At 35.2% G+C, this 26087-nt stretch overlaps 5 protein-coding genes across 5 annotated transcripts; 2 read left to right on the top strand and 3 right to left on the bottom strand.

Moving 5' to 3' along the window:
- The first annotated feature begins 2639 nt into the window (after positions 1 to 2639).
- Positions 2640 to 3687, top strand: LOC142973386 (protein FAM32A). The gene is made up of 2 exons (XM_076115053.1): positions 2640 to 2979; positions 3378 to 3687. The coding sequence occupies exons 1-2, from the start codon at positions 2773 to 2775 to the stop codon at positions 3498 to 3500; spliced, it is 330 nt and encodes a 109-aa protein (XP_075971168.1). The 5' UTR covers positions 2640 to 2772; the 3' UTR covers positions 3501 to 3687.
- Positions 3688 to 3801: 114 nt separating this feature from the next.
- udt (protein undicht) lies at positions 3802 to 12058 on the bottom strand. Its single transcript, XM_076114698.1, has 9 exons — positions 11892 to 12058; positions 11696 to 11810; positions 11169 to 11403; positions 10185 to 10401; positions 9550 to 9743; positions 6212 to 6372; positions 5932 to 6036; positions 5379 to 5852; positions 3802 to 5051 (listed from the first exon to the last, which is right to left on the bottom strand). Exons 1-9 carry the CDS (start codon positions 11941 to 11943, stop codon positions 4769 to 4771), a joined length of 1836 nt encoding a protein of 611 aa, XP_075970813.1. The 5' UTR covers positions 11944 to 12058; the 3' UTR covers positions 3802 to 4768.
- A 411-nt stretch (positions 12059 to 12469) lies between these two features.
- On the top strand, positions 12470 to 13082 carry LOC142973132 (transcription elongation factor 1 homolog). Its single transcript, XM_076114701.1, has 3 exons — positions 12470 to 12581; positions 12700 to 12817; positions 12894 to 13082. The coding sequence occupies exons 2-3, from the start codon at positions 12702 to 12704 to the stop codon at positions 13024 to 13026; spliced, it is 249 nt and encodes an 82-aa protein (XP_075970816.1). The 5' UTR covers positions 12470 to 12581; positions 12700 to 12701; the 3' UTR covers positions 13027 to 13082.
- Positions 13083 to 13248: 166 nt separating this feature from the next.
- LOC142973131 (uncharacterized) lies at positions 13249 to 15715 on the bottom strand. The gene has a single exon (XM_076114700.1). The coding sequence runs from the start codon at positions 15666 to 15668 to the stop codon at positions 14898 to 14900; it is 771 nt and encodes a 256-aa protein (XP_075970815.1). The 5' UTR covers positions 15669 to 15715; the 3' UTR covers positions 13249 to 14897.
- Positions 15716 to 15875: 160 nt separating this feature from the next.
- On the bottom strand, positions 15876 to 26020 carry LOC142973128 (vesicle-fusing ATPase 1-like). Its single transcript, XM_076114697.1, has 15 exons — positions 25839 to 26020; positions 25008 to 25096; positions 24737 to 24866; positions 24410 to 24495; positions 22282 to 22427; positions 21626 to 21764; positions 21262 to 21404; positions 20700 to 20899; positions 19963 to 20095; positions 19360 to 19562; positions 18661 to 18982; positions 18225 to 18382; positions 17724 to 17908; positions 17097 to 17255; positions 15876 to 16017 (listed from the first exon to the last, which is right to left on the bottom strand). Exons 1-15 carry the CDS (start codon positions 25848 to 25850, stop codon positions 15882 to 15884), a joined length of 2241 nt encoding a protein of 746 aa, XP_075970812.1. The 5' UTR covers positions 25851 to 26020; the 3' UTR covers positions 15876 to 15881.
- Positions 26021 to 26087: the final 67 nt, after the last annotated feature.

Raw genomic sequence — 26087 nt, 5'->3', positions numbered from 1 at the left:
TCAAAGAAGACGATTTAGGTCATATTTGTTGGTCATCTACGTCTGTTGGTAGGTTTGATCTTCCGTTTACTTTTGAGCGTGATCTTGTTGGAACAGTGGTCAGTGAAGAACCCATTTTTGGTATTGAAATGGAGTTGATATCTATGTCAAAAAAAAACGATAGGTATACATACTTTTTTTGAATTAATAACATATGGCTATATAGACTAGGTGTACCTACTTAGTAACTTCTTGTAACCGAGAGAGACCTGGCCCAGCAATTATAAGTCTATAGTAATATTTCTCCAAGGTCTTCAGAAATAATATTATTATAGTCGACTGTTTTGCTGGTCTTTACTTACCCAAACTTATTGGTATAAACCCACGTAATAGCCTAGGCTAGGCTATTATAGGTATTTACCCGCCGTTTTAGTAAGACACGTCTTCCAAGATCGAGTTTAGCTGCATTGTTTCGTAGAAACTGCACCGCTCATAAACACCATAACGTTTCCTTCCTACTAACTCCGAATTACAGCGACTAAGATAAGCTTGCAAGTGCACTTGACTCCAAAACTGCAGTTACGAGTCAAGCAAGTGAATTTGGAACTAGAATTTAGACTGTTTTGTGACAGCGTTTAAATACACGAGTGTGGTCTTAGTTTGTGATACAAGACTGTATGTATTGGCTGAACATGGATAAACCTAAAATATAATAAAATACCAAATAGCTTGAAGGATCTAAAATTTACTGTATTTAAAAATAAAATTACTAATGTATTATTGAATAAATGCTATTATAATGTAAAAGACTTCCTTGGTGACAATGATTTATAATATTATGAATAATGTGACATTTCTTCTTTTTTTTTTTTTAATTTGTATTTCAATAATTTAACAATAGCTTCTGTTTCTTTTTTAATATTTGTATGTCTTAACAGACAAAACATGTTGAAACTGTACCTATTTTAACCACCTATGTACCTACACGTGTTTTTCACAAATAAAATTATCTTATCTTATCTTATCTTATCTTAAACGTATAGGTACCGCTGTACATATTATGAAATTAAAGTGCTATCCGTTCCTGAAAGTCTGTCGGAATATCAAAATATTTCGCTAATTATTCTCGTAGATGCATACTAAGGTATTTAATACAGCTGCTTTTGCTGCACATTCCATCGTAATTTTTTAGTTTCAGGTTATAGGAAATATAGGTATTTATCCAACTAATTCCAGGTCGCTTTTGACAAAATTTTAACAAAAAATCTTAATCCGTACCCGACTTGGAAATCAAACCCATCAAACTTTGTCATATTCAGTTACATACTCTACCAACGGCCAACTTATACTACAATAACATTTATTTCCTATCTGATTACGCTGGTCCTTCCACAATGAGTTCTCATTACCGGCGTTTCACTTTACACTTCCTGCTCATTCGTGTGCAATCTGTAGTGTGCAAATCCGTTAATCTTATTTGGTGGGTAGTCAGGGCGCACGTGGCGCCACGTGCCGCGAAATCGAACTAATCTCCAGGCCGTACGCGTCGGCGGGCAGCGCGCGTGCGCCGCCCCGATAACGCCAAGAAACGCCATTCATTCCCGCTCTTTTGTCGCGAACAATCACTTATTTATTTATGATATTTGCTACTAGTCAACCTGCCACCCTCGTGAGTTAATGTGTACTTAACTCGGCTAAAGCTCCGCGTCGTTCAGATAGGGTGTCTTAAAAGGGGCTGTTGTATTATGGAAGTCTTATAGCACTGATTTTCATAGTTACGTACGCTTTTTCAAACAGAATTCTATAGTTTAGTCTTGTACACCGAAGCGGTTGCACTTACTGAATCTTTCCCTGTTCTAAATACTTAAGTTAAGTTACTCTAAATCCATAAAATAAGATTATTTTTTTATAAATTTCTCTAGAGTTCTGCATACAGCAGGGGCGTAGCTACCGCCGTATATGCCGTATCAATTATACGGGGCCCCCGGGCCACGGGGGCCCCCAAAAGTGTGTAAGGAAAAAGAAATAATAATAATAATTATATTTTTTATTATTATTTAAGATAATTTTCTTTTGTGAAAAATCTTTACCCCCAAACAATATAAGGGCCCCCAATTTTTTTTTTATACGGGGTCCCGCCAATGCACCCTATGCCACTGGCATACAGAAACATCTTTTGATGGTGCAGGCGTTGTTGTATGCATCAGTTCGATTCCAGGATCTCTAAAAGTGCTAAATATTTTCTTCCTTTCCCACGCCGGAGGTGTGAGTGTTTGAGTATAGTATTTTTCTACGACCTTTATATTATTGTACACATAGATAGTCATGTATGCATTCACTATTAATTGATACAAAGTCGTTTTTATATCTGTGGTTAGTGGCGGAAAATTGCGATACAGGTCTGCATTGTTATATAAGAAACTAAGAAGCTATTATTGAGTCCTTACCTTGTAGAAAGAAAAAAGTAGCACCTACACCAATCAAATATTATAATCATTCGTTCAAGTAAAAACAATGTATCACTTCAATCCAAATGACAATGAAATTAATACTTAGTTCCTCAGTTTATAACGATGAGATTAAAAGCCTACTACCCATTTCATAAAAATAATAAACACGCTTGACAGTTGACGTCAACTGCTAGCTACTGTCACGACTGTCACTTACCTACGGCATTCATGGTGTTATTGTGTGTCACAGAAGTTGGTAAACAATTTTCCAGAAAAGATTTACGAATTCATAGATAAATCCTTAATAAATTGTTGTAATAGTAGCAGATTTTCTGTTTCTAAAATGGGGGAAGAGGACGAGTATGCATGTGTGAATAGATCACAACTTAAAATTAAGGACAACTCTGGCATCAAAAAGAAAAAGAAGAAGAAGGCCAACAAGGAAAAGGAGAAAATGATTGAAAGCGAAGTTCAACAACAAGTAAAACAAACAAATGTTAGTACGAAAACAAAAGCTGAGATGGCGTTTCAAAAAATGCAGGAGAAAATGGTATGTAATAGATTGCACCATGTGTCACTACAGCAATGTAGAAATATTATAAGAACAATGCTATCAATTAGGCTACGATCCCGCTATACAACGACCTTCACTGAGCTGGTTAATGTTTTATCAAATTGAATATGTGAATAAATGTCGCGAATGGATTGGCTAAAAACTTTCAGTTGGTTGTTGTATAGTGGGATATACTAAATGTTTTCAACAAATAACAGATGAACTCCTGGTACAATATGATTCTGTCTAATTTGCTAAGAAAATATATATATGTATCACAATCAAATAGTTTCCTATGTTTCAAATAAGACTTGTTCTGGTTACTGAACAATTTTGGTAGATTGTTCACTTCTGTAGGTCTCCTTGGATTGATTGACTTGACTTTTCTTTTCCAGCAAAAGCAAAGAATACAGCAGAAAGCAGAGATGACTCACAAACAGAGAGTGGAGAAGTTCAACCAACACCTGGACAGTTTGACTGAGCACTTTGATATTCCCAAAGTGTCTTGGACTAAGTAAACTTGTGTTCATATTTGTGTGCAATTAATGAACTAAATATTATGGTTAAGATATTATCTATATGTGAACAATAAATTGATACTGAACTATTTATACTTACGATAGTTATGGATTCACAAACAGTTTCTTTTTGTGGTCATTTAATTTGAATTAAGAATAAGCTAGTTTTAAATAAAATAATCTGACATAACAATTGTGTATATTTTTCCTACCTTTGTAGTTAACTTTCAGACATTATCCTGGATGCTAATTTTCTACATCATTTCATTAATAGTATTAATGAAAAATAAAACATGATTAGTGATTTAAACATTACATTTTATTTAGTTACAACAAATATAAAACATAGTGTTAAAGTGACCATTAGATAATGGGCAGATGAGATTATTTGAAAATAAAAAGGGCATAGAGATAGAATTATGTATGTATAAAAGAGCATTTACAAAACTTTTTATATTGCACTTAAAATTAATTTTAGACTAAATAAAATATTGACACGATAACTGCAACTCAATATTACAATAATAGAGAATATAACTAAAAAAATATTGTAAAACATAATCATAGAATGAAAATATCTATAAAATTAGAGTTTTAAGTAAATAAGTAAGTCAGATGTAAAGTTACAGAAACACAGATAAAAAAATGCACAGCATCAGATCAAATTAAAAAAGTATAAAAATAGCTGCTTGTGATTTAATCTAAGAAAACTATAGGTACACATTGTACACATGAAATAAGTGAATAACTTACAACCTGGTCATACTTTAAACTTATTATCATACATTTAAAATAAGTACAACTACAATATTAGACTCTACATGAAATGACAACACATATACATCATGATTTGCAATCAGGTATGTTTTAAGGCACATACATTACATATTGAGATTCCACAGACTACCTATTTTCTATTAAGGCCCAGTTTCAACACTTTCCATATTATGTATCAAGTAGTTGAACAATGAATATATAGAACTTTGTCAATTGTTTCATACACTTTACCTAGCAGATAGGCTGTTTCATATTTATTCACAAACTGAGAAATTAGCCCTAAGTCAATAAGATTCAGTAACTAACCCTATAGTATGGACTGGGTTGCACCAACAAGAGCACAGCTCTTTGAACATAACTAAACTATTAAGTATTGTAACATAATATTACACTGCCAAAACTGGACGGAGTTTCGTAATCGAAATATCACTAACTTAAAAATTAATCAGATTTTTAGTATCAGATATTACACATAAAGTATCAGTCTACATTTAACGTAATAAAGTTGCTAGAGCTACCAAAATTAGCGATCCAATATTAAATGCAGTAATATTTGTGGACCCACTGCTCCAGTATGAGAAGGAGAATACTTTAACATAATTTTCCTTTGTGGACCAGGGATCGCTGCCATCGTCAAAGTGCATAGGACACTGGTCTCGCTCTCTCTCGTACTCCTCCATTTCGACGGCGACTGCTGCGCCTTCGGTGTAGTTCCATGACGTCACATCTTGCTTCAAGTCACAGTAAGGGCCTAATGCTTGAGACATGAGTATTCTGTTGAAGTAAAAAAATGAATGTTTTATTTTTTCTTGCTATCTCTGAATTAAACTAAATATACAGTTACAGTACAGGTCTCCGTGGTGCAGTGGTTAAGGTGGTCGCCAAGCCACTACCAGTGCAACGGGAGATCGTGGGTTCGATTCCTACACGGAACAAATTATATTATTTGTGCGAGCCACAAATGGTTGTTTCGGCTCTGATTGTACTGTGCGTCCGTTGTTTGTATGTTTGTAAAAATTCCCGCGACACAAGAGCAATTCTTAGTGCGGTAGTTGTCTTTTTAAAAGAAGAAAAAGAACTTAATGTAATAAACAGACATACCTGTTAAGATCAGCGCGCTGATACACCCAACACCTATACTTAGAGAAGGGATCCAACTCATCATAAGTAATCAGGTAAGACTTCAAATTCTCCTTCCAAAAACCGATGCATTTCATCCTGTAATCTGGATCACTGTAGATATCTACTGGCCGACCCAAATAGTCCACAGACAAACAGTAATTTTCCTTTATCTGTATAGTTTTCTGATCAATATCACAGACTGAGAAATCACTGATATTCAATTTGCAGTACAGATTTGGTCGAGGGCTAAGAGTGACACCTCCTAAAATTCTAGTTTCGAATCGTACATCGCCTTTCTGTGTGAAGTTAAATTTACCGGCGACAGGGCACCTAATTGGTGTTGGATCTTTTTTCAAGAAGATATCGTATCGCCATTCTTGTTTGTTAGGGAACTGTACCCAGGAACATACTGTGTGGAAGTTGCTTTGAATCATCGCGAGGCCTTTACGGTATCTGAAGCAAGGACATACCATAAAAATGTGATTAACAGAAACATAATCAATAGAGAAGGTGGTTGAAGGGAAAGATTTACCTGATAACATTATGATGTTGTGGTACGAAGTCGAAGCATACGTAATCTTTCTGACAACCGTCAACAGTAAGTCTAGCCATCATGACTCTGCTATCACGTTGTTCTCTGTAAACAAAACAAAAAGTAATCAAGCAGTTCATACAGTCCATAGGTATAGTCTTATATTTGATTATTATTTAGGTATAACTATGAAACTACTATATTATTCTGTTTAGTTATGTACTAAATACATAGTAATAATGGCACTAACATAATGATTTCTGTCTGTAATATAAGTTACCTGCAAACATAAATCGTCCGTCGGTATCTGCCTTCATCTGGGTAATAGGTTTCAATAATGTGCGTTTCGTTGATAAACACGTCGGCGTCTATGTTAGCCGTGTTGATCCAGTCACCGGAGAAATTTTGAGGTAGCCGACAGCCTGGCTCTACTACTTCAGCCTATAAAAATAATATCAATTGGATTGAGTTCAAATTTTATCTTGTTATTCGACGAGTCCATCTAAGAATTAATTTCTTCCCACGCTGGTGTCGGTCGAGCATAATGGACCAAGATCCCAGAGCTGCCAGACCTACGTGATTTTAGCAAAGCTGAAATTTTGAGGATTGTTAGTATAAAGGGTCTGTTAAGAGGTATGCACATCCACTACCTTGAAAGCGGGGCCGTTTCTGAGGTAGCGCGGAGTGAAGGTGCGTAAAAAACGACCCAACCCACGTTATAGTAGCAAAGTTGGTTTTCAGATATGTTATTAATGATATTATGTAGAATTAAAATTGACTATTGCCAGACCGTTTCCCGGGGCCATTACTTCTGCCAGACGCCTTAAATGTTATAAAAAAATGAGGTCAACTACGTCATAGTAGCAAGCCTAAATTTTATATATGTTATTAAAGGTACAATTTTAAGACCCCCTGTATGCGGACAGACCATTATTTCCGCAGGGCCCTTCGTCCTCTAGACGCCATTAAACTTTCCCTATGAGTGCGAGAGTAAGAGCATTATTCATATGCATAAATGAAAAACAATTGAATTAAAAAAATAAAAATTGAAAAATTATTGAATACTAACTGACCCGCGCATCTTTGCTTGCGTCACTTAAGAGAGATAGGTCAAAATGTTACATAAACGGGTTATTTAACATTTTTCACTGGTACTCTGCTCCTATTGGTCGTAGCGTGATGATATATCGCTTATAGCTTTTCTCAATAAATAGGCTATCCAACAGTAAAATATTTTTTTATTCGCACCAGTAGTTCCTGAGATTAGCGCGTTCACACAAACAAACAAACTTCTCAGCTTTATAAAATTAGTATAGATTAAAAGTACTTGGAATGTTTAGGAAGATAAGTAACATTATTTTAAAAATAGATATGGTTTACACTATCCACAAAAATTATGAAAAAAAAATTGTAGTCATTCATCATCATCATCATTATCTGAGCTCTTACTTCCCTCATCAAATTGAATATTTAAATCATCTCCACCATCGTCTTCATTGTTACTTGAATTCTCTGTAAAAAAAAATGTAGGTAATGATGTTGAAAACAGTTACAAGTAGGTATATTGAAATAATTTATAGTTAAAATAAAATACCTAATTCGTTTTCAAGTGATTCGCTTACGAAACTTGGCAATTGGTCACCATCAAACCACTTAAAATGATAATGGTTATCCTTTAGAACCCACCCTTTATTTGCTGGGCTTAAAATGCTAGGACGCTTTATATGAGCATTACTCCAGACACCCGCAATATAATTTGCTCGTCGAAATTGTTCAAGCAATTCAGATTTACAAGGAGGTAAATTACTTGCGTCGAATTTTTTAACATTTTGCCGGTGGAATTTCTCATTCAAATCGCCGACTGTATACGTGTTAATGAAAAGTTGTAGCCGTGCAGCATCTACATCAATTCAGCTCAGACCATTTAAAATTTTAAAGAAATCGCCAGAATATCAAGAAGCTTTTGTTCAATTCGGAGAAGTTGAATTATCTATTGATTAAGCGAAGGAACAAAATATATTTGATGTAATTCAAAAATTTATCTGCGAGTTATATAATGTTCCCGGATTAATTGATGTAGATGCTGCACGGCTACAACTTTTCATTAACACGTATACAGTCGGCGATGTGAATGAGAAATTCCACCGGCAAAATGTTAAAAAATTCGACGCAAGTAATTTACCTCCTTGTAAATCTGAATTGCTTGAACAATTTCGACGAGCAAATTATATTGCGGGTGTCTGGAGTAATGCTCATATAAAGCGTCCTAGCATTTTAAGCCCAGCAAATAAAGGGTGGGTTCTAAAGGATAACCATTATCATTTTAAGTGGTTTGATGGTGACCAATTGCCAAGTTTCGTAAGCGAATCACTTGAAAACGAATTAGGTATTTTATTTTAACTATAAATTATTTCAATATACCTACTTGTAACTGTTTTCAACATCATTACCTACATTTTTTTTTACAGAGAATTCAAGTAACAATGAAGACGATGGTGGAGATGATTTAAATATTCAATTTGATGAGGGAAGTAAGAGCTCAGATAATGATGATGATGATGAATGACTACAATTTTTTTTTCATAATTTTTGTGGATAGTGTAAACCATATCTATTTTTAAAATAATGTTACTTATCTTCCTAAACATTCCAAGTACTTTTAATCTATACTAATTTTATAAAGCTGAGAAGTTTGTTTGTTTGTGTGAACGCGCTAATCTCAGGAACTACTGGTGCGAATAAAAAAATATTTTACTGTTGGATAGCCTATTTATTGAGAAAAGCTATAAGCGATATATCATCAGGCTACGACCAATAGGAGCAGAGTACCAGTGAAAAATGTTAAATAACCCGTTTATGTAACATTTTGACCTATCTCTCTTAAGTGACGCAAGCAAAGATGCGCGGGTCAGTTAGTATTCAATAATTTTTCAATTTTTATTTTTTTAATTCAATTGTTTTTCATTTATGCATATGAATAATGCTCTTACTCTCGCACTCATAGGGAAAGTTTAATGGCGTCTAGAGGACGAAGGGCCCTGCGGAAATAATGGTCTGTCCGCATACAGGGGGTCTTAAAATTGTACCTTTAATAACATATATAAAATTTAGGCTTGCTACTATGACGTAGTTGACCTCATTTTTTTATAACATTTAAGGCGTCTGGCAGAAGTAATGGCCCCGGGAAACGGTCTGGCAATAGTCAATTTTAATTCTACATAATATCATTAATAACATATCTGAAAACCAACTTTGCTACTATAACGTGGGTTGGGTCGTTTTTTACGCACCTTCACTCCGCGCTACCTCAGAAACGGCCCCGCTTTCAAGGTAGTGGATGTGCATACCTCTTAACAGACCCTTTATACTAACAATCCTCAAAGTTTCAGCTTTGCTAAAATGACGTAGGTCTGGCAGCTCTGGGATCTTACTCTATAAGTAAATAAGTACGATGCTTTATGAGATAGCGCTCAGCAACGCTGACGTGCGCGGTAGATTTTTTTACGTAATACGCAACCGATGGTGCACCCGACCAATTGAATGTACGCGACCAATTCAGCTTATGAGGAAAGGAACCTAAAGTTTATAGGTAAGTATGCTTAGGCAGGCTCTGCTTACTTTGACAGGAGTAACACGATATCTCTCAGGAGATTTCTCAACAGTCTTCAATGTATTACATTCTGGAGTAATGGAAGCTCCAATGAAAAGATCGTCGTCTCTGTTTTTCAAGAAACAACGATAACGTTCGTCTTTTCGAGATTCTTTCGTATTCGCAACAGCAAAGAAGTGGTTTTTATTAACGAACCAATGACCTGAAATAATACATTGCATTAATATTTATTGCATAAGATATTTATTTTTTTTGTAATGTATAGATTTGGATAAATACCTAATCAGACTTATAATTTTTTTTTTGCAATAGGTGACTATCAGTACTACTAGTATGGAGCTTATCTAAGTTCAGGGGTCACATAATGTTTATTTGGAGATAAGCAAAACACCCCATATCAAAAGGTCATGAATCCAAAAATTATATAACCCATTAAAAACAAAACCTATTCCTTTTAAGACATTGAATGAAAGACTTTTTTAAATTTTTACAAGAAGAGACAAGGTCTTAATGAATATGGAATAAAAGTAAATTTGGGTATAGTAAATAGGTATTAGAGATTAAGGGAAAGTTAAGAAGTATCATAAAAAGACACTGAAATCTTTTAACAATGTAAATTATTTCTATATTAAATAACTCTTACCTAAGCAACTGTACTCAACCACACCATCAAAAGTGTTTGACATTCCCTGACATTTCCTATAAGTGATGTTGAACTTCTGATTGGTGATCAAGAACTGAGTACCAGCTGTCTGACATGACTTAATCTGGGCATCAGGGTGATTACATTCTCCTGTAAATCTGAATCTATTTTGGTAAGCAAATTGCCATACACCTTCAAGAGATGAACGACAATTAACCTGAAAGAGAAAAAACAGATATTATAGCTTGGATATTTAGCTAAGGCAGCCAGTTTCATTGAAACTCAACTGTGTCATTTTGATTTAAAATTCAATTCAAAACTATTTTATTGAACCCCATGTACTAGTGCAATGAGATACAAGTACTCTCTCCATTCCATCACTTTTATAGCACAATGAGACTTATAACGAAAGAGGACTTGCAAATGAATGAATACAACCACCTATTTTCTATCACAGCATTGTCAAATATTTTTTCCAATAACAAATAGTACCTATATATAGTATAATAACAAATATATGAGTCATAAACTCATAATGCCAACTAGTATAATATTTGGCTTTGAATTCATGTCACAAAGAGTTAACATGAACAATACATCATTTAATTTCTAATAGAGTGATCACAATTCTTTGTTGTACTGAATTAGGATTCTCTAATGTCTCAAATATATGCACTTACTACACTTAACATATACAGCATTAAATAATTGATTGTTTATGTGAAGTCATGATTGAAAGCATGGACAGATTCATAATAGAACAGCTCACTTGTATTGGGTAATTATTGAAACCAAAAAGCAAGTTCATAGGACAAAATATACAGACACTTAAACTGTAATATTCAGAAGCCTATTTTAGGCAAATCCTACAGACAATCCTATTGATGATTTTTTTTTGTTCTATTTAACAGACCAGCATTATGTCCAAATACTCCAAAAAGTAGCCTTATTGGTATAAAAAAAACAATCTACTAAGAAACTTACAGGCACATAGTTTTCTGAGAACAATGTAATAAGATTCTGATCAGGATTGAGACCACGGCACACCCTGTCCACAGTAGGCTCCTCATCAGGAGCCAGGTCAACACAAGGAGTCTCAATCTTCTCTATCACATTCACGGTACGTACTATGAGTTTAACACAATAATAACAATTTGTGTACTTGAACACCATTGTGTAGTTCACTCTGTAGTCAGCCTTTATATTTACACATGTTCCTCTGTTAAAAAAAAAGAAGTGAACAAAAAAAAGATTACTAATTTATGGTTTTGCTTCATGTTCCACTCCAATATTTTTTTAAGAATTAGATTAAAATAAGAATACATGACTAAATAGTTAATGCTAGAAGGAATATAAAGCAGGCACCAGTTGAGATTATTAGCCGAAGGTAACTAGTTTTTAGATATTTACAAATTAGATTTATTTTACTTATTAGTAAAGAATATCAAGAGTGAGATCGTCTTCAGTTTGATATTTCGGTTGTTGATAATTTTGATATAGAAAAAACGTACCTTCCAGTCATTTCACTTGCATTGATGTCTGTTATTGTCTGCTTGCCGGTTTCGAAAGAAAACCATGTGTTTCTTAGTACCAATGGTATTGAACATTCTGAGACAACACTTGCAACTACAACAATAAAAATACGTTAGGCACTGGGCGTTTCCATTAACGATGAATTAAAATTTTAATACAAATGCAAGTACTTACTGCCTAAAGCTAATAATGATATCACAGAAATTATAATTAAGTTTCGAGCCATTGTAATGCTATTTATATTATGTAGACATTGAATTTATTTCTCCCAAACTTCGGCAAGCATCTATAAGACAGACATGAGACAAACTTTTTGACATAACAATATTTTACAACGAATTGAATTTATTGAATGAATGAGTCTAATTCAGTGTTGCCCTTGTCAGACATTTTATCCAATCGCCTTAACCTAATGTCGGCTATAGACGCTTAATTTAAAGATGTTTTCCCCGTTAAAGATGTTTTCCCCGTGTATTTTCCAATGCCGCAAACCCCGTAGCACCTAAATGAATATGCGTTACCTTCACCAAAGTTTTATTATAGGTCATTGATGTAAAACTTCTCGAAGAATAGGTACATAAATGGATGACTGTGAGTTTTTAAAGTCATGTCAAACTCATAAAACACTTTCTAATTAGCTGATAGGCACCTTTGAACTAAAATTATGATTCGATAAACTATAGAAAACATTAATGTTTTATTCGGATAAAAAGTGATATGTTCAAAGAACTATTGACATTATTGATTTGGCTGTCAAAATTACAAAGTGTCAAAACGTGCGTGTTGTGTTTTGGAGCAGGCAAGAAAAATCAACATCAAATTAATAACGTTGTTCACATTACTGAACTTATTTTTACTATTTGAGTAAGTATTGGCGTAATAGTTTTATTGATTCAACTAAATATAATATGTTAATCAATAATTACTGTGTAGTATTCGAACACGTAGACAAAGATGTATATCCTTAATTAAAAATTTACAGGAATGGGTCGCCGGAAATCAAAACGAAAGCCTCCGCCAAAACGTAAAGCTATTGAGCCTCTGGATCAGCAATTTAACTGCCCATTTTGTAATCACGAGAAGTCTTGCGAAGTTAAAATGTAAGAATTGATACAGTTATATTGTATTTCGGTACTTTGTGGATCTGTTTATTCAAACAGAGCTTGCTTATTTCAGGGATCGAGCGAGGAATACAGCACGAATACAATGTCGAGTATGTTTAGAAGACTTTCAGACCACAACTAATGTGTTGTCTGAACCCATAGATGTTTACAATGACTGGGTGGATGCATGTGAGAGTGCTAATTAGGGTTAATGTACTACTTACTGGTTACTCTTAAGTTATAATATATACTTTTATCTCAACTGTAGTTTGTCTAATATAATGAACCAAATTGCATTTTCAATTATTATATTGGACTGATAAGTGGTAATGTAAAACTACTTATTTCCTTGTATTGATATAATTTACTTATGGATGAATTTGTATAATGATGTAACAAGAAGGGTATTGAAATAAATTCTTAAAGAATAAGTTTATCAATCACTTTATTTGACCAACAATAAAGCTTACAGGTTAATGTGACACAGCCACTGTAAGCAATCTCTCACATTCACTGCTATGCAAATTATAAGTAATTGTAACGAATCATACACTATATCTGCGAAAGTAGTGATTCACATATTACTTTATTTGCAAATCACAAGCAGGCAAACAAAACAAGGATCTGACATCAGTAAACAAACAATTTATTCAACTCGAAATGTTAAAATTCCATCTATCATATATAATTTCTTGCCTTATACATTCTTTATTAAAAATTATGCATCTATTCTCTATACAATATAAATAATGATTTGCTATGGCAGCCATGCCTCATGATCATTCATTAATAATTTCACCATAATTCATGCACTGTTACACATTCACAGAAGTAAATATATGACAACAGTCACTATAATATAGAAGCATCACTAGTTCATTTCCTAAAAGCATCAAGATATAAGAAAAATTCCACAAAAGTCTATTGATATTATGTATTTTAAACATCAGACTACACTGACGGCATTGAATGTGCAATGGAATGTTTCATACTACAATATAACAATGCGTCTAACCAGGTAATTGTAACAATTAATACCTAATGTATAGCAACAAGTATAGCTTAGATTGATAAACATTATATTATTGATAATTTTAAAAACGATATAGTATGCAACATTAGTTCGTTTTGTGTACGCTCTACATAATTTTATATGTATTAAATATTTGAATCTACATAACATTTATGTAGAAGTTTAGAATACTCCGGGACAATAATCATGTTAACAATCCGATTAGTAAGACATTCTTATTAGTGTTCATTAATTGACCTTTAAATTTTCTACAAGTGCAAGTAAGTACTTAAACTTTAATTGTACTAAACGCCCCAAGTCAAAGCTTCGAGTCCTACTGAATTATAACAACAATATTTCTCAGATATTTTATAATACTACATATTTTTATTATATTGACAATATCATTCCCTTACAGCTATAGATATTACACATTGATCAAAATATCCCTATTAAGTATTAACATAATAGACAGCATCAAGCTGCATCACATTTTAATAACAAATTCAAATAAATAAAATCACTCTATAAAAATAATATAATACATTGTAGATAAATTGAGCTATTGCCTAGACTTACAACCCAGGGATATCTGTAACCATGTCATCGTTCACATTTAACAGTATACATACTAAAATTGCACGCGCTATGGAAACATTAAGTAATATTTACAAAAATTGTCTAGTGAGTTCATCTATAACAAGTACTAGAGACATTGACATGGTTACCAGAGCCGCATACCACCGAGCCCCTCTGTGCACAAGCAGTGTAAAGAAGGTATATAAGGTGTCAGAATAGCTCACACTTAAACATTAACCACACACTGGCGTATAAAAACAGGACCTACATTAATCAAATCCTTCAAAATTCAATTGGAATGTGTTCGTTAGACAAACTATAACAGAAACTCAATAATCATCCAAAATATATAAACGAGTTCAAAAACCACAATTTGGCGTTACGCATGTTTAAATCCATATAACATTAACAGTTAGAAACATCCAGAAGCAAATATGTTTATGCGAAAGTTATATTATTTAAACATGTTAAATATAGATACGAATATTAAAACTTGCCCATGTCTATGAAAGAGTCGTACTGTAGATCGTAACTGTCGCACAGAGTATGATCGTCAGGAGAACCGATACTGGTCAAGAGTTGGGGCGGAGCGTCGGCCTCGCACGTGGCCGTGTTGTCGCTGTCTGAATCGTCACTGTTGCTATCGATGTACTCGTACAACCTCGCTGTACATGTACTACTCTCAGCAGATATACTGCATACATCGGACATTTCATACGAGCTTAACAATGTCGATGTTTTCTCGATGTTGATCGCATCAAATGTATTGGAGAGCAATGCATCCTCGATGGGAACGGTCTCAAAGTGGGATGAACAAGCTTCTTCGGTAAAACGACCCGAGTCCCCAAATTCTGATACGTTTGGCGACAGAGTGACATCGATGGCTAAAGTTACGCTTTCGCTTTGCACATGAGAAGGTTCGTCGACGTCTTGAAAACCTATTTGGGGAGTTTCTATTTTGGGAATGTCTTCAACAATGTCTTCTTTTGTAAGTGAAACGGAGTTATCATCTGATAAATCACCGTCAGCGTTCAGCGTCACCGAGTCGTATTCCCTCTCGATTTGCAAATGTTCTAAATCATCCACGCATTTGGTGGAATCGTCACTGCTGTCTGATACTATAAGTTCTCCTATACTTCTATCTAAAATGCCGGTGTCGGTGCATGTGGACATTTCGTCCTCAAAGACTATTTCGACACTTCTGATCCTCATTAGGGGCATTTTAGAAGGGGACATTTCGTTGCCTTTGGCCGTCATACCTCTTTTGTGGTGACTGACATCGATTAACGACTCGGTGCATTCGCTTATTTCGTCGTAATCGATTTCGTAGCTCCTAAGGTCGGAGTTACAGGGTGTGCACTCGGTTATTTTGGAGTTATGGTTTTTTGATGTACAGATATGTGCGTTAGTGTGATCTGGTGAGGGCGATAGTGTGGTATGCGCATGTAATCCCTAAGGTTGCAATGATTCTTATTGTACGTTAGTGCCTAGATCTAGACCACCCTCCTCTTGCATCTTCGTGAGGAACTTGAACACTCTGTATTCTTCTTCCGTCTGTTTCACCATGTCGATAAGTGCTAACAGCTTCTTGATTCCAATGAAGATCCTGTGGACAACAATGTTGCGTTAGCAAGGATTTGATGCAAGTACAAAGGGACAGCTGTAATTTCAAGGTATCAAAGAACAGATTCACTACAAAATACGGGCTTAAACGAACTCGCTGAGTTAAACCAAGCTCAGATGTCAGTATCGCTTTTCAGGTGATGTTTCTTGCGTGCCCTAAACGAACACTTTGCATCGTAAATATCTATACTGTACGTTGTAAGTAATAGTACCTGTATTTACGGGAATTTCTCGGAGGACAAAGAAGTTTTTGTTCATACAATATAACTTTAAAGTAAAATAAGGATCCAACATACTTGGCCTTTCGTATCTCATGACGGATCTTCTTAAGGTCTTGTTTAGAGAATGTATTTGTTTTGGGTACCGGCTCAAGGATGGTGCCACGCACAGGCTGCCGTTCGCCATATTGTCGTGAACTATCGCTCGTGAAACTGATGGCTCGCCAGGCGCGCCATAGTTTCTGCCTAAATACGAAATTAATAGAACGCTTGAAGATTCGGTTTTTTATTTGAAATTAAATTAAAAAAGAATAATGGAATGTAGAAAATAATAAAAAAATGTATCAAGCGGTCGTATTTCTTTCGTATTTAGTGCAGTCATATATTTTGTTGCCAGTACGTAGTTGGTTAACATAAGAAAATGCTGTATGTTCATAAACAACAATAAATGTCCTTTCACTTGTGACTTAACTTTGACTACTCACCTATAAGAGGTGAAGTGGTAATCTCCAAAATAAAGTTTAAGCCCTGTAAAATTTATTGTTACGTCGAAATTAGTCGAAATTCTCATCGACTTTTAGTTCAATTATTTCGATTAGTTCCTTTCATCAGTCTAGTACTTACGATTACGCAGTGATTCTGCCAGATCTCGGAAAGTATTTAAACATCCACGACATTAAAACAAACATACAGACATGCACATGCAATCTAAGAATCCCTTTGGAGCTTGTAACGCATACAAGTCTTTAAAAACGTATTTCTTAGGAACTAATTCCAGCTACTCCCGGTCTACTCTAAATGGTAAACGCATACTACTGAGATAAAATTATAATGTTCAACTTACTTAGCTCCTCGGATGTCATGTTGTATCTTCTGAAGGTCCCTCTTGGAGAAGGCATCACTTTCCTCCAAGACCGCCATCACGTGATCAGGCGACGATAGGTTTGGCACGTGCAGTACACCCGTGAACGCGGACAGCATTTCCATGTCTTCTAGGACTTGTCTGAAATTAAATGTACATTTAATGTCGACATTCTAACGATAAATCAACAATCTAGAACCAGCTTAAGAAAAAAAAGAAATCGGATCTAACAAGAAGTCGCTCGGAGCTTACGCAATACTATAGTGACTTGTAACAAGGACGACGACTATCCGTTCCGTCACCTATGCTCCTCTAATAGATCTTTGACTTTCTCACAGCGGCTTAAGAATATAGGCAATATTCAAGGAACCAAAGGTCTTTACGTACAGTAATACAAAAATGACAATTTATAAGATGTAAAAAAAGTAGGAGCCAATCCGAAACCGAATGTCCTGAGGCTGGGAGAAAGATATTAGAAACTGCGCGGCATGCCAAGATAAGATTGGCACAAATCGGGAAAAGTAATCGTCAAAGGGAGGCTAATACTAAGCAGTCTATAGAATTTTGCTGTAGATGAAAATGAAAATAAAACTTTAAAGTTCTAATTACCTCCTGCTGCTAGTGCAAAGAATAAGCAGTTTCCTGCCCTTAGGCGGCTGTTTCTTCAACAACACGAGGAGCGCTTGCAACGTCAAGTTGGAGTACCGAGGACCAATGGGACCGTAGTCCAGGAGACGCTCGATGTTGTCCACCAGGATACAGGACAAGCTTGAACGGTACGCGTCGTCGAAGTACTGTGAAATAGAGGAATTATTTTTACTGCTTGTTTTATCAAGTCAGGATAAGTGTTGGCTTGCTTAAATGTTTATCAGCTTTCGGCTACTTTTTTAACAGATAGTTTATATTTTTAACATCTTAGTCCTAGTCGTCCAGTCTCAATAAGCTCTTTTTATTTTTCCTCTAGTATTTTGCCTAAAAAAGCGTAACGATAACATTTTAACAGACAGTTTATTTTTAGTTTTACGTAACAAATTGACAATGTCAGCTAAGTTTTTGGTGAATATTAATCCTCATATAAGTAACATAGTCTACCTGTGTACATTATCTTACCTTCCTGATCTGCAGACACTTAGCGGTCTCGGTGAAGCCGACCATATCCTCCGGCGAGCACACCTTGACGAACGGGAAGTCTGACAACTTGGCCAGCTCGGCCGCCAACGCTGTCTTACCACTGTTGGGTGGACCTTCCAGAAGTACTGATACCAAACCTGACGAATTAGGGAATAGTTTAATATACATACATGTCTTGGTTACGGTAGTTCGAGTCTAATGACTTGTGAAATTGAAGCAATGAAAACGTCCTGAATCCCTTAACTACCCTGTTCAATTGTCTGAATAACTTTAACGCAAAAAAAAAATGTTTTCGCATAAACAACAAACGTTACCATTACATTGATTTTTCACAAAAGATCCGTAGATCAAGTAACATAAAAATAGGCAGTAAGCGTTATTTTACACTTGTAAACAATCGTTAATGGATTCTTACCACTAGCTTCAGTAGCGCGTGCCTGCTGAATATACAGCTGTCCATCTTCAAGCAGCGAGGACACCGGCGTGCCCCAGTTGACGATACCCCTCGACAAGAAGTGTTCTAGCGCCTCAGCAGCGGTACCGAAAGCTGGTTTGATATCGTTCTCCAAAGCGTGGAGGAAGTCCCCTCGTTCTACCATGAGTTTCTCCATAGCTTCAGGATCGACTTCTACCTTGCTTGAAGCCTTGATCAGACGGTTCATGGCAGTGGATTGTGCTGCACGGACCAAACCTTCCAGTTCCGCGCCTGAGAAGTTCTTTGTAAGGGCTGCGAGTTCCTAGACAACACACAAAATATTAGGTCATTTTGTAGTACAGGATTAGTCAGTTATCCCGGCAGATAAATCTTCCTTGGTGTTAAAGGAGGTTTTAAATGGTTTAATGGTGTATGCTCATTCGATCTCATTTATCGGTTGTGAAATGTTTTCTCTCGTGGACTTAAGATTTAATCGGCAATTAGACACTTTCCACCAATTGTTTTGTACCACTTTGGAACGAGTAGAAGACTTGAAAAGTTAACTGGAATAATCCAGATAGAAAATGCTTGATCAAACTCTGACGAACGAAAAGTCTTATAAGAAGAAAACGACAGATAAAACATCCCATACGAAACGTCTAACAAGATCTAAATTTCCATCTACATTTAAGAACTTACCTTAGCATCAACATCTTCAGCAATCTTCTTATACTCTCGCATACGTTTGGTGTGAATGTTCAAGATCTGTACACGGCCCTTCTCATCTGGCAGGCCGATTTCCATCTGGACCTCGAGACGACCGGGACGCATCAACGCCTCGTCAATCATGTCACGACGGTTAGTCATGCCGATTACCAAGATGTTGTTCAGTTGATCCACACCTAGAATTGTACTGATGTTAGTACAGAGCCTCCAATATAAGTACCTATTCAGGTGGTTTCTGGACGATATAACAGAATAACAAAAGTCAACACCAGAGGATACGTTTTAGCGAAGAAATGTACGTCTGAATGTAAAAAGTGCTAAATACTTTTGCAGGAAAAGAATATCATTTGTCGTGAATGCATATTTAGTGATAGTTTCCAGTAACTGCTTGCTTGAAAGTAAAAGAATCTTATCCTATTTATTTTAACCCATGACGGTCCCGCTGCTGGGTAAGGGTCTCATCTATATCGTAATTAGCGTGTATTAAAGTTCAATAAAAATATGTATTTGCTTCCATATTTTAATCTAGACACGCGAAATAATGTCGAATCAAAGGTTCATCTAATAGGTACTCACCGTCGATCTTAGAAAGCAGTTGGTTAACAACAGTGTCATGGACACCGGTGTTTCCTCCCACGGAGCCTCTAGCCTTGCAGATAGCGTCGATCTCGTCAAAGATGATAATATGGAGACCACTGTTCGCTCCAGCCTGTAGCAAACAAATGTAATGATATATAATCTTCACTCAATTAATTGTGCTAATACAAATAAGCAAGCGTTCTGTAAGTAATCCCTGTCATCGATACCTCCTAAGTAGAGTCATCTAACAAATTTAGGTATTTTATTATTTTTATACAAACGTACATAATAAACCATGATCTTAATCTAAGTGTTAATTTTTTTTAAATTACTATAATGTCAGTTAACTCATTAGGTATATTTAGGAGGTATCGTCATTATCGAAACAATTTTAGAGGCGGACCATACAAGATATGGAAGAATGGTGTGAAAAACATATGAACAAGAAAGGGGTGAACATATGGTTGACGGCCAAAAGGGATGAGTGGAAGACAACAGTGTTTTGTTGAATTCTCTTAGCGAAGGAGAATGTTCAAGAACATATATTTATGTAGTGCCCGCAAAATATTTTTATATCTGATAAACATGAACATAGTCTACGGCTTCGGAAAATTACATTCAAATAAAAATATTTTATGTACTTAATTGGGAATTCTTCCAAACGCTTCTTTGTAAGTGAAGGAACTTTGCCAAATAATACAAGTACTTATAAATAACCTTATCAGTTATCTTACCCTTTTTTCTTCTTCTTCGGCATCGGCAAACAATCGTCGAATGTTGGCCTCACTCTCGCCAACGTATTTGTCCAATATTTGTGGACCATTTACGATCTTTGGCTCGCGAGCGTTCAACATCTTGCCGATCTGACGGGCCATGAGAGTCTTACCGGTACCGGGTGGACCGTACAATAGGATACCCTTTACGTGCTTGCAACCTATAGATGAAATGAGAATATAAGTAAATATCGATATGTACTTGTAAAGTATAGAACAGTATTAGGTATGGAAAATGGAGACCTAAACATTGAAAATATTAGGGCGTAGTTAGGACCGTTTCAAACATTGCATTTTTAATATTAGAAAGTTGCATTAATGCTTGATTGATTGCTTTTCTATCCAAGACATAAAGGAGAAATAGAGGAGACTTCCTCTAATTTACTATAGCGGGCAATATCGCCGGTAAAAGTTATTAATAAATTAACACAATGCTAGGTAATGAATATACGTACGTGCACATTTGAAATGGCAGATGAAACAATATATTTGATATAAATAAAAAATAATGAATTATAGTTACCTAATTGTTCAACGACCTCTGGTGGGAAGACACGCGAAGCGAAAGCTCGTCGGAAGATGGCATTGAACTCGTTATCCAGACCACCGATTCCCATCTTGCCGAAGTCCCAGTCAGGATTGATGATTGACTGACGTGGCTGTTTGCTGGTAGACGAAGATTCAGTTTCAAGGTGATGACGTCATAGACATACACTCAGTGAATATTAAATTAACAGTAGTGTCTTTAAATACAATGTACAGGGTGTTGCTTCTTCCACATAACAACTATTTGATGTTAAATCTTACTAATCTGAATAATTATTGGGCATGTTTTGACTAAAATGTAACATACTATAGCTAAAGTTATATGCTTATAAATAACTTACCCTTTAGCCTTTCCAACGAGATTCAGCGAGGAGCTTTCAGCTTTATCGAATTGGATGCAAGCATCGGGAAGGAGGCGACCCAGTCTCACTCGTCGTGGTACCGGATTGGCACCGGCCGCTAAAGCTTGCACATCGACCGCTAAAAAGAAAAAAAAATGTATAACTATGATGGTTTAAACGAAAACGGAATAAACGAAACTTATATTGACCACCGGGGTGGTAAACGCCACTTATTAGTGCCAACTACCACCCCGGTGGCAAGCTCAAATGTGGCAGGTGGGAATAAACCACTATGATAACCCCACTAGGCGCAGCCTCTATCGCAAGGCAAACATTAAGATTTTGTTTTGGGTCATTCTTATTAGAACTGCAAGATTGTCGAGTTATGTGTATAGTTGACTAATGCCCGGTTTCTAAGGCACATTTAGCGGTAGTTTATCTATTCACACTTTTTTATATGAGTTTTCTTGTTTTTTAACCCATTACTGCCCCACTACAGGGCAAGGGGTTCCTCCCAAACGAGGGGAGGGGTTGGACCTTGAGTCCACCACGCTGGCCAAGTGCGGATTGAGGACTGAGTATATGAGTTTACGCTATTGAATAGATAAACAACCGATAAATGTACCTTAGAAACCAGGGGTAAGTGTCAAAATTACCTTCCAAATTCTTCACGATCAGTGAAAGAACCTTCCTATCTTGGAACGAGAAGGCCAACTGCTGGCCAACGGTGAATACTTGGTTGGAGAACTGGATAAGGAAGTCGCGAGCCATCTGTTCGGAGTCGTAGGGTTCCGTTGAAGTACTAGACAAAAATAAATTAAAAGTTAGACTAATAAAGCCAGAAGTTCAATATGTATACTTTCTAATCTATTAGGTCGGTGAAAAAGTCTTTTCGCAAGAATCACAAATGAGTACACGGTTCATTAGGTTTCTTTCAGTGAGCTCGAGCTTTTTTTGTGTAGAGAAAAGATTTTATTACAAGTACTATAATGTGAAAAAACTTTTTCCCCGACCTAATAATAATCTGTAAAAGAGTACAATAATACCACAGACTTACACCATAGGAGGTTAAGATAAGTATCAAAAGCTTTCTTTACTGCTGCGCTGAATAATTCACGTATGTCAGATACGGATTACATAGAAAAGTCTGCCGCGCACGTAGAACATCGTGTAGGTATACAAAGTGGAAAAAAAATATGGACCATAAAAGAAATCTACTTGAAATATTGAAGTTATCTTAATTCTCTGAAAGAAATATAATTTCAGAAAATAAACGGGAGCTCGATTACCTGTTTCTGCGTAAATTATCAAAGAAAAAATGCTTTTATTTCTAAAATTAAATGTGAGTTGGATTAATGGTTTCTGTGCAACTTTACCGAAGATCTTGGAATGCATTTATACTTATTGTCAAAAATGAAAGTTTGTTTCCTTTTAGTGAATTAAGGTATCTTCAATATTTAAAGTAGTTTGCCTACATGGGCCATAATTTATTTCAACCCTATATATACACTCGACCGACGTCAGCGTCGAAAGAAAGCTTTAGTGGAATTCTCGTAAAGGGCGTAAGTCGGAATATTATAGTGTGAGGCTGAATATCCAATATGTTCGCAAATATATCTCTACATCGAGTATTAACAAAAGCTCTTATATTGGAAACTTCAGTAGGCACTTATAGAGCAGCATTGCGTCATCGCGCTATGCAACGCGGAACAAAGCCGGTATGCGAACTATTGCGAACTAAGTAGATACTCAATACATGTAGCGCATTTTTTATAGTACGAGTTCTTCTTCACTGTGTAGTATAATAAAATTATTTGTCTCAAAAGAAGATATAGGAATCAGTTAACTTCATTTGTTTCTTTTTAAATAAACTATTTATAATGTAAAATTAGCAATATTGTTTTTTTCGATACATGAGTTGCCAGAATTCAATGTCATCAGTTATTCAATGTGTAGTACAAACTTGTTGGTTTATATGTCAGAAATTATTGAAATATCTCGCTAATGTAAAAGTAAATACCGTATAATACTACAACTGAAAATATTTCATAAAAAGGAATAAAATCTTAATTACCTATGTGTAATAAAAATACCGTGAACATCAGAAATATTTAAATGTTAAAACAAGCAAATATTTCTGCTGCTAAATACCGAAATATCACGCGAATGTAGAAAATTTGCGAGACTGCGTGTAATTAGTGATTCCATTAATTTTACAACTCACCTCCCTCTATTTGAGACATAAAAAACAACAAGGAGAAACATTGAAACAATTTAGAGATGAGAGCTTAATGCGAGTTACACACTAATATCCTTTTGACAGAACTATAAAAACTACCTAGAAGTTTCAAATACCTATAAACCCTATACAAAGATTCAAGTGAGTCTAACCTTAAGAAAACCTTTTTGTATCCTATATTTCCTATGCAGAGATATTTGATTCATATTCCAAAAAATGTTTCAACCAACTTTTTTAGTAAGAACTCTTCTATTTACTTCAAACAATTCCTTAAAAATTGTAAGAGCTTAAGCAAAAATATTTCATAAGTATTACTACCATAAGTAAACACATTTTTATACATACCACCTAAATTACAGTATTATAGCAATTCAGGATATTGTAATACATTACAATGCCCATGCAAATGGCCAGTCAAATAGGTTGTATTACGCAGCGTCATAAAAACCCAGTAAGCCATAGAAGGCTCATGTTCTCTTTACATGATGACATCACTATCACATTTACTGATGACACAATCTAATTAGATTACTAGCAACACTTACGTTTTCTTCAGCATAAAATCTGCCTCTAAGGTCACACTGCACAGGCATTCTGCACTCTGTGGCTTGAAGATCTTTACATCAATAGTCTGTGGAAAAAAACTTTTGTTTAAATTTATGTACTTGGCTATGTAGTGAACTCAAAGGATATATTAGGCACAAGTTTTGCTGCTGAAAAATATAACAATATCAGATTTATCCTGAATCATTATGATTCCATTAAATTATAATGAAATACAATGGAAGAAGGAAACCAATCTATTATTAAGGAAACTCTGCTTATTTATTGTAACTTTGAAAATAGTTATATTTTGGTCATGGTTGCCTTACCTGACCGATAGAAAGAGTGGCCCATTTCCTCTGAGGGGCTGAAAAGCCTACTGTCCCACGGTCTACGCCATTGTAGAACCGAATGCTAAATACAAAATGCTGCGATGGCCCTGTAGCTACTTCAATGTGCCTGAAAATCGCAATATATATTAGCCTCTTGAGAGCTCAATTTTGTGACCATTAATGTCAATGTCTCTATTTAACTCTATGAGTTTTGTAACGAACTATAGTCACAACAAAAATGTATTGTGTTCGATCTTTTGGCACTTACTTGACATCACTGGGGAAGTCATCAGGGTTGATGAGAGCACAGTTTGTTATGGCAAGTTCGTCCGATGGACATTTTGCCGCCTTCATGCGCTGTAAAATATAAAAAAAATTTATACTATTTTATTAAAAAACTTATTAAATTTGTCCACTAAACCTTTGAGGTGTAGTTGAGGGCTCACTTGATCTTCATTCTTAGAAATTCCCTAGAAGACCTAAACCTGGCAGTATTGTGTTTTATATAATTGTTAAAGTAAAAAGTATATTTTAAATAGGTTTTGTTTCATGGCTCACATCAGTTCAACAATCTACGATGAGTGCACTGAGTCATATTTTGATAGTCAATTATCACTTTTCAAACAAATCTAGTGGTTAATAAGAGAACAACCCATTTTCATGAAGGGTGCATATTCATTATGATAAGGATTATTAAGGATAAACATATCAATTACTTCTTCATTTACTCGGCCATTCGAATTTTATTTTATTTATAAGTTACAAGTAGTATTTGAATTATAATCCAGTTATAATAGAAAGTAATTTGTTGTTGTTGTTATACTAGCCTATAATATGACTAAAACCTCACAAAACTAAGTAAAGTACCCAATAAATCTGTAATTGTTCTAAAATCATGCTTCGTTATATCATAATAAAAGTGTATAATTAACTATAATGAACCTTATGTGGGTGTTTTATCCCAACTTACTGATTTCAATACTATGATATGGGTTGGCTTATCGCAATTACTGGGATGATTATTATAAATATGGGAATTCTGTCTGTGGGAAATCATAAGCTAGACATCATTAACATTATAATAGAAAATTTTACTTACCATTGAAGACATTTTTATGTTTATTCCTTTATTTCTAAAGTACTATTTTGAGTTGTTCGATGATTTTGACAAATGATTCACGTCGACTGATTTGACATCAGAGCTCTGAGCCGTCACCTAAACAACGAATGACTGCATTGAATTTATTTTGCCTGAAAATCCATTGGTCAAGCGATCAATACGGCAAAATCTGCGTTATAGTGTTACCATGTCATAAATATGGAAAGTAGAAATAGTGATGCATCTATA

Source organism: Anticarsia gemmatalis, chromosome 5, assembly GCF_050436995.1.
Source record: "Anticarsia gemmatalis isolate Benzon Research Colony breed Stoneville strain chromosome 5, ilAntGemm2 primary, whole genome shotgun sequence".
Lineage (NCBI taxonomy): Eukaryota > Metazoa > Arthropoda > Insecta > Lepidoptera > Erebidae > Anticarsia > Anticarsia gemmatalis.
Note: the sequence above shows the minus strand (reverse complement) of the source record. Positions and strands in the feature narration are given on the sequence as shown.

Excerpts from the sequence above, each read along its gene's own strand:
- LOC142973386 (XM_076115053.1), top strand. The coding sequence starts at position 2,773 with ATGGGGGAAGAGGACGAGTATGCATGTGTGAATAGATCACAACTTAAA. Across the intron at positions 2,980-3,377 it reads AAAAAATGCAGGAGAAAATG|CAAAAGCAAAGAATACAGCA; the intron begins GTATGTAATAGA and ends TTTCTTTTCCAG.
- udt (XM_076114698.1), bottom strand. The coding sequence starts at position 11,943 with ATGGCTCGAAACTTAATTATAATTTCTGTGATATCATTATTAGCTTTA. Across the intron at positions 5,853-5,931 it reads CAACATCATAATGTTATCAG|ATACCGTAAAGGCCTCGCGA; the intron begins GTAAATCTTTCC and ends TCCTTGCTTCAG. Across the intron at positions 5,052-5,378 it reads CAGCGCGCTGATCTTAACAG|AATACTCATGTCTCAAGCAT; the intron begins GTATGTCTGTTT and ends TTACTTCAACAG.
- LOC142973132 (XM_076114701.1), top strand. The coding sequence starts at position 12,702 with ATGGGTCGCCGGAAATCAAAACGAAAGCCTCCGCCAAAACGTAAAGCT. Across the intron at positions 12,818-12,893 it reads AAGTCTTGCGAAGTTAAAAT|GGATCGAGCGAGGAATACAG; the intron begins GTAAGAATTGAT and ends TGCTTATTTCAG.
- LOC142973131 (XM_076114700.1), bottom strand. The coding sequence starts at position 15,668 with ATGACGGCCAAAGGCAACGAAATGTCCCCTTCTAAAATGCCCCTAATG.
- LOC142973128 (XM_076114697.1), bottom strand. Across the intron at positions 19,563-19,962 it reads ACTGCTTTCTAAGATCGACG|GTGTGGATCAACTGAACAAC; the intron begins GTGAGTACCTAT and ends GTACAATTCTAG. Across the intron at positions 17,256-17,723 it reads CTTTGCACTAGCAGCAGGAG|ACAAGTCCTAGAAGACATGG; the intron begins GTAATTAGAACT and ends ATTTAATTTCAG.